Below are 8,018 nucleotides of genomic sequence, written 5' to 3' on the forward strand. Positions count from 1 at the left end.
GCCGGGATTTAAACCACCAACCTTCTGCATGCAAGGCAAACGCCTTACTTCCATGCTATCTCTTAGGCCCCAAATTCTCTTTTTTTTTTTTTGTTTTTTTTTTTTTTTGTTTTTGGGCCACACCCGGCGGTGCTCAGGGGTTACTCCTGGCTGTCTGCTCAGAAATAGCTCCTGGCAGGCACGGGGGACCATATGGGACACCGGGATTCGAACCAAACACCTTTGGTCCTGGATTGGCTGCTTGCAAGGCAAACAACGCTGTGCTATCTCTCCGGGTCCCCAAATTCCCTTTTCTTGATCAAATCTCACTTTTGCTATCAAAGTAACATAAGATATTTTTGTTTGTTTGTTTTTGGGACCACACCCGTTTGATGCTCAGGGGTTACTCCTGGCTAAGTGCTCAGAAATTGTCCCTGGCTTGGGGGGACCATATGGGGTGCTGGGTGATCTAATCGTGGTCTTTCCTTGGCTAGCGCTTGCAAGGCAGACGCCTTACCTCTAGCACCACCTTACCGATCCCAACATAAGATATTTTTACATGAGTTTGCATGAAATGTGTTTTATTCTTTTATTTTTATTTTATTTTTGGTTTTTGGGCCACATCCAGTGACACTCAAGGATTACTCCTGGCTAAGGTCTCAGAAATCACTCCTGGGGCCGGAGAGATAGCATGGAGGTAAGGCGTTTGCCTTTCATGCAGGAGGTCATCGGTTCGAATCCCGGCGCCCCATATGGTCCCCCGTGCCTGCCAGGAGCAATTTCTGAGCCTGGAGCCAGGAATAACCCCTGAGCACTGCCGGGTGTGACCCAAAAACCACAAAAAAAAGAAAAAAAAGAAAAAAAAAGAAATCACTCCTGGCTTGGGGAACCATGTGGTAAATCAAACCTCAGTCTGTCCTAGATTAGCTGCATGTAAGGTAAATGACCTACTGCTTGTGCCACTGCTCTGGCCCCTGTTTCATCCTTTTAGTGAACTGAAGCTCCTAACATAGAGCAATGCTGAGCATAGAGCTGGGAGTATTCCCTGAGTACCTCTGGATGTGGCCCCAAAACCAAAAAATGAGAGAGAGGAGCAGAATAATAGCACAGCAGGGAGGCTTTTTGCCTTGCATGCAGCTGGCTTGGGTTCCAGCCCAAACATCCCATCTGGTTCCCTGAGCACAAAAGAAATGACTCCTGAGTATTATGGGTTGGCATAAAAATAAAACAAAACAACAACAAAACAATAGAGTGCTGGAGCAATAGCACAGTGGTAGAGCATTTGCCTTGCATGCGGGCCAACCTGGGACAGACCTGGGTTTGATCCTTGGCATCCCATACAGGTCCCTGAGCTTGCCAGGAGTGACTTCTGAGTGCAGAGCCAGGAGTAACCCCTGAGCACTGCAAGGTCTGGCTCAAAACAAACAAACAAAAAAACAATAGAACCTAATGAAAGAATGAATGTTAGGGGCCCCGCACCAGAGTAATAACACAATGAGTGGGACATCTGTCATGCAAGCAGCTGACCTGGATTCCATCCCCAACATCCCAGATGGTTCCCTGAGCACCAAAGGAGTGATTCCTGTGTGGAGAGCCAGGAGTAACCCCCGAGTATTTCTGGGTGTCGCTTCCCCAAAACAAAATTGTAAAAGCAGGGGCCGGAGCACAGCGGTAGGGCATTTCCCTTGCACATGGTCAACCTGAGAAAGACCTGGGTTCGATTCTCGGTATCCCATATGGTCCCCTGAGTCTGCCAAGAGTGACTTCTGACTGCAGAGCCGGAGTAACCTCTGAGTGCTGCCAGGTGTGTCCCCCCTCAAAAAAAAAAAGCAAAAAAACAAAAATACATAATAGCAACCAATAGGACCTAATGAAAGAATGAATGTCAAAGAGATGATTTAAAGACTAAGGTCATGGGCCGGAGCGGTGGCACTAGAGGGAAAGCGTCTGCCTTGCAAGCGCTAGCCTAGGACAGACCCTGGTTCAATCCCCTGCCCCCGTGTTCCATATGGTCCCCCCAAGACAGGAGTGATTTCTGAGCACATAGCCAGGAGTAACCCCTGAGCATCACCAGGTGTGGCCCCCCAAAAAAACAAAACAAAAAAAGACTAAATTCATGAGGCTGGAGCCGTAGGACAGCAGGTAGGGCTCACTGTCACGAGAGATTCCTGAGTTCAGAGCTACAAGTAACCCCTGAGCATTGCCAGATGTGGCCCCCAAACCCAAACCAAACCAGTGCAAACCAGAAAGATGAAATTCATGGAGAAAACCGAGATTCAATTCCTGGCGACACCTGGGCCTGCAAGTACTGCTAGGATTGATTCCCCCATACACCAAGCAACACCCTGGAAGTTACTCCAGAGCACTTTAGGGTGTGGCCATCAAATGTGAACTATAAAAATAGAGCACTGGCTGGGGACGTGACTCAAAGTTCTGAGTGCATGTTTTTCACGTAAGGGCCATAGATTCTACTTCTGGCACCACACGGTCTTCACGAGTATTACTGGGTGTGATTCCCTCCCAAAAAATGTAAGAGGGTCAACTGCCTGCCTTGCCTGTGTGGGGTTCTGACATGAAAGCATTGCCAAGAATAAATCTGTCTGCCACCTTGAATGACACATTTGCAGGAGAGGAATCGAGAAGGACCAGCAGACTGTCTTTGGGTACATTTCCTTTAATGTTCCAGTAACTTTGATAAATACAATGAGGACTGGAGAATCCCCTGGTATTGTTGATATACAAGGATCCCTAGTATGATTGGATCATTACTATGATGAGACTTATTTTATTAGTAAAAATACCAGCTTATCCCAGACAGCAGCTTAAATAGCTTCATTAGGTCACACCAGCCATTTCCTTCCACCCATCTGACAGATCTTGGCAGCTTCAGGAATTGGCAAAAGGGGTTAGAGGGGATTGGGGCTGGCGAGGTGGCGCTAGAGGTAAAGTGTCTGCCTTGCAAGCGCTAGCGTAGGACGGACCTTGGTTCGATCCCCCAGTGTCCCATATGGTCCCCCCAAGCCAGGGGCAACTTCTGAGCGCTTAGCCAGGAGTAACCCCGGAGCATCAAATGGGTGTGGCCCATCCTATTAGAGAGCTTAATATCAAAAGCCCACAGGAGACACCTAGACAGAGCCATTATGTAGGAGAAAGGTCAGTCTCTACAGCCTGTGGGCCATATTGGATCCATAGCTAAGAATTAATTTTCTTTTTATTTATTCAATTTCCTTGTTTTGGGGCCATATCTGCAGTGCTCAGGGCTGAATAGCTTTGCATGCAGAGATCACTTCTGATGGTACTTGGGAGAACATATGGGGAGACCAGAGGTTGAACCCTGGTTTGCTGTCATGCAAAGAATTTCCCTACCCATTGAACTATCTCTCCAGATCTTGTGAATAATATTTTCTTGGTGGTGTTCATTTGGTAATGTTCAGGGGTTACTCTAACCCCTGAACAGGAATCAGGAATCACTCCTTGCAGATCTCAAGGAATCTCATGGGATGCTGGGAATTGACTGCATGCAAGGCAAACGCCCATTTGCTTTGTTATCACTCTGATTTTTTGTTTTTGTTTTTGTTTTTGATTTTGGGTCACACCTGGCAGCACTCAGGAGGTTACTCCTGGCGTTACGCTCAAAAATCACTCCTGGCAGGCTCAGGGAACCATTTGGAACTGCCGGGATTCAAAAAACCATCCTTCTGCATGCAAGGCAAATGCTCTACTTCCATGCTATCTCTCTGGCCCCATATAACTCTGATTTTTTTTTAAGTGGTTACATGTTTATATAAGTACCTATATACTATTTTTCATTTTTGCAAAATCCAGAAGTGCACAGGGTTTATTTCTGGCTCTGTACTTAGAGATCACTCCTGGCAGGGCTGGAGGGACCTTATTGGGTACTGGGGATTAAACCTGGGTCAACTGCATTCAAGGTAAGCACCCTACTGCTATACTCTGACCCCAAACCTAAATTATTTACTTTGGCCCTTTAAGAAAAACTGAGCAGGGAGTGGGACAAAGTGCAAAGGGCCAGAGCATACATGCAAAACATGTGTAAGGCCCGGTTCCAAGGCATGATCCCCAGAGCATCTTGGAGGGAGTAGCCTGCAGCCTTAGTACCACTGGTGTGACCCATCCCGTCTCTCTCACACACACACAAATACACATACATACACACACACATACACAAAGAGAAAAAGAAAAAAGAAAAACTGATCTTGAAGCCAGGAAAATAGCTTAAAGGGTAAGAACACACTCACAGGGCCTGTGGTGCAATCTCTGGCTTCCTAAGAACCCCTGAGTATAATGCTGGTCGCCCCCATGTCCTTGAGGAGGTCCCCCTTAAAAATGAGCCTGAATCAAATCTATTCCCCCAATCCCTAATTATCCTTTTGGAGCCACACTCAACAGTGCTCAGGACTTGTTCCTAGCTCTGTGCTCTCTTGTGACCCTAAAGAGGGTTACTAGGAATCAAACCCAGGTCAGTCACATGCAGGGCAAGTCCCCTCCTTATTGTATTATCTCTTTGGCCAAACAACCCCCCAATATTATTTTGTTTGGGGTTACACCTGGCGGTGCTCAAGGGTTGTTTCTGGCTCTGTACTCAGAAATCAGTCCTAGCAGGCTCAGGGGACCCTATGGGGTGCAGGGATCAACCTAGGTCAGCTGTATGCAAGGCAGTTTGTGCTATCAAACTGGACCCTGCTCCCCCAATTTTTTTTAAACTTTATTGATTGATTGATTGATTGTTGGGCCACACCCAGCTGTGCTCAAGAGTTACTCCTGGCTCTGCACTCAGAAATCACCCATGGCAGGCTGGGGGACTATATGGGATGCCAGGAATCAAATTAGGTCCCTCCCAGGTCGGCTGCATGCAAGGCAAATGCCCTACTGCTATTCTATCTCTCCAGCCCCTGCCCCCAAATTTTTGAGGAAAAATATGAGCTGGCTCTTCTGCGTTACCCTAGTCCTCTGCCAGGAAGGCAGGGAACCTGATGGAATTTTCCAGTCGCGAACCAAAACTCAGCCAGACCCAGGTGGTGGTGGTGATACTGTCCAGGCTGCAAGGGGATGTGGGGGGTAAACATCTCTTCCTTTGGGGGGGCCCAGGAGCCAGGCTGGACTCTCCACTGGAAGAGCCCCCCCTAGGCAGATCAGACTCTGGGTGGATTTGGGGCAGCCTGTCGGCGAGGGCAGCCCCAGCGATCCCGCAGGCAGAAGTGCCACATTAGGGCAGAACAACTCAGCAAAGCCAGAGCGATGCCCACCCCAACAGCCGCATTCAACAGGGTCTGGGGCCTGGGTGGCATGGTGAAATAGCCGCAGGGTCCAAAGGGGGGACTAGACAACCCGGACACCCCGGGCACCAGGCTCTCCCCTGCACTGTTAGCCGCCACCACACACACCACATAAGCCCCTCCAGGCTTCAGTTCCTTCAGTTCTGCTCTGCGGAAGGTGGAGTTGAGAGGGGGCCCCTTCTGAGGGGTCCCTCCACCGTCTGACCAAAGCAGCAACCAGTATTGGTCGACAGGGGAAAAGGGGGCGCACCAGTGCACCTGTGCCCATCCTTCTTCGGCCATCACCTGCACCTCTCCAAGGCGTGGCTGCTCGGGTGGCAGGGCAGGGCTGGAGAGCCCTGGGCACAGACAGGCCACCGGGCCCACCCTCTGAAGTTCCTTGCAGGGCACCTGCAGGTGGCGACAGCGGTCGTAGTCACAGCGGACCTCTGTCTGCTGTGTTGGCAGTGTAGGCTGAGCCGGCTCATCTTCCTCCAACAACGGCTCATCTTCCTCAGACTTTTCAAGGGTCCAGGGCTGCGCCCCCAAAACAGTGGCCAAAGTGAGGGCAAGCAGCCAGCGAAGGGCTGGAGCCCCCCACATGGTCTGGAAGGAAAGGAATCAGGTTGAGGAAGGAAGTTGTAAGCAAGCCCCTGTGGATAGGACACAACTAGAGTGCTGGAAAAGCACAGGGGAGTGGTGGGAAGGGACCCAGCATTCATTTATCAGCCCCCCTTTTTTTGGTTTTTGATTTTTGGGTCACACTGGCAGTGCTCAGAGGTTACTCCTGGCTCTGCACTCAGAAATCGCCCCTGGCAGGTACAGGGGACCATATGGGATGCCAGGATTTGAACTATCATCCTTCTGGATGTAAGGCAAACGCCCTACCTCCATGTTATCTCTCTGGCCCCTATCAGCCCCTTTTTATATCTTTTTGGCTTGGAGGCCACACCCGGAGGTACTCAGGGGTTACTCCTGACTAGCTCTGCACTCAGGAATCACTCCCAGCAAGCTCAGGGGGACCATATGGGATGCTGGAGATAGAACCCAGATTGACAGAGTGCAAGGCAAATGCCCTTCCCGCTGTGCTATAGCTCCAGCCCTAACCCTACCCCTTTTTTTTCCAAGGCAGGTTTGGACTACACTCAGCAGTATTAATGGGGTAACTCCTCATTCTGTGCTCAGGGATCACTCCCAGTAGTGCTCAAGGGGACCATGTAGTCCATGAGTAGAACTGGAGTTAGCTGCAGGCAAGCACCTTAGTTTTGGGGCTTATTCCTGGTCCTGTGCTCAGGGAGCATTCCTCCTAACAGGGTTCAGGAGGCCCATACATAGTACCAGAGATTAAATCCAGATCAGTAGCAGCAAGACAAATACCTCAGCCACTGTACTATCTCCTGGGACCTCAAACTTACCTGCTTTTTATTGCTACATTGAATTTTACTAATCACTAAGGAGCTTCTGAACCAGCTCTTGGTTTCATGCAAAAAATGGAATTCAGGACTGAAGAGATAGCATAGCGGTAGGCCATTTGTCTTGCACGCAGCCGACCTAGGACGGACTGTGGTTCCCTGTGCCTGCCAGGAGCAATTTCTTTGTTGGCGGGGTGTCACACCGGGCAGCACTCAGGAGTCACTCCTGGCTCTATGCTCAGAAATCGCTCCTGGCAGGCTCAAGGGGGGGGGGGGGGAACCATATGGGATGCCAGGATTCAAACCACCGTCCTTTTGCATGCAAGGCAAACACCCTACCTCCATGCTATCTCTCTGGCCCCCAAGAGTGATTTCTGAGCACAGAGCCAGGAGTAAACTGAGTGCCAGAGCACAGAGTCCATGCCTTGCATGCAGGAGACCCAGCCTCAGCCTTTGGCGCTCCATGGTCCCCAGAGCACCACACAATATAGGCCTTGAGCATTGCCAAGTATGGCCAAGTGTGTTGCCCCAAAAGCAAAAGAGTACAACAGAGCTTGACATCAGCAAAGGCACCAATTCTAGCGGCAGCTTCAGAATCAACAAAGTGGAAGCGATGGTGAACTCAGCTCCAGCTGCCAGCCTGAAAAAAGAGCTGAGTGAAAACAAACCCACAGCAACACATGCAAACACTTAGTTCGGAGACAGCCAGGCAGGAAAAGGAATGGACCAGAAGCAAGGCAAGCGGGACCCTGGAATCCCCAACTGTCCACTTGTTTCCAGAGTCGTGGGCCCTGCTTGTAACCCCCGCCCCGGTTTCCGCCCTGGCCCACTGCAGGCCCTCACCCGTGGTTTGGCCTGGAAGGGGATCAGCAGCCTGAAGTCTGTGGGTAACAGGCTCCAAGGTCCCGGGAAGCAGGGGCAGCGCCGTCAGGTGGTGTCAATGTGTCCAACTTCGATTCTGTGTTGGCTCCCGGCTTTTATGCCCGGGGAAGTCTGAGGTCACTATCTAGCCCCCCTCCATGGTGAGTGGCGAGGAGGGGCTGGTCCTCTGGGAGGGCCTGAGTCACGGGGTCAGGGATGGGGACGCCTCAGCTGGAGGCCGGGATGCCTGGGTTCTGAAAGGGGATTGGAATGTGGACAGGCGCCCGGGAGGAGAGGCTGGTCATGTGAGACCCAGGAGCTGAGTAGAGGCACGGGGCCACCTGTCTGGCACGGAGCAGAAGACAGATGTGCACAAAACTGCTGCTTTGGCAGAAAAACACACATCACATCCCTGGCAGTCATTTCCTGCCTCCTGCCTCCCAAAGGTCAGAGAAAAAGGGAGGGGTGCGAGGCCAGAATGAGGTAGCAT

General features: G+C 50.8%; 1 protein-coding gene across 1 annotated transcript; it reads right to left on the bottom strand.

Annotated features, from left to right (window-relative positions):
- Positions 1-5,001: 5,001 nt before the first annotated feature.
- LRRN4CL (LRRN4 C-terminal like) lies at positions 5,002-7,736 on the bottom strand. The gene is made up of 2 exons (XM_049779906.1): positions 7,511-7,736; positions 5,002-5,861 (listed from the first exon to the last, which is right to left on the bottom strand). Exon 2 carries the CDS (start codon positions 5,856-5,858, stop codon positions 5,133-5,135), a length of 726 nt encoding a protein of 241 aa, XP_049635863.1. The 5' UTR covers positions 5,859-5,861; positions 7,511-7,736; the 3' UTR covers positions 5,002-5,132.
- Between the last annotated feature and the right edge of the window lie 282 nt (positions 7,737-8,018).

The sequence above is a fragment of the Suncus etruscus genome, chromosome 9, assembly GCF_024139225.1.
Source record: "Suncus etruscus isolate mSunEtr1 chromosome 9, mSunEtr1.pri.cur, whole genome shotgun sequence".
Lineage (NCBI taxonomy): Eukaryota > Metazoa > Chordata > Mammalia > Eulipotyphla > Soricidae > Suncus > Suncus etruscus.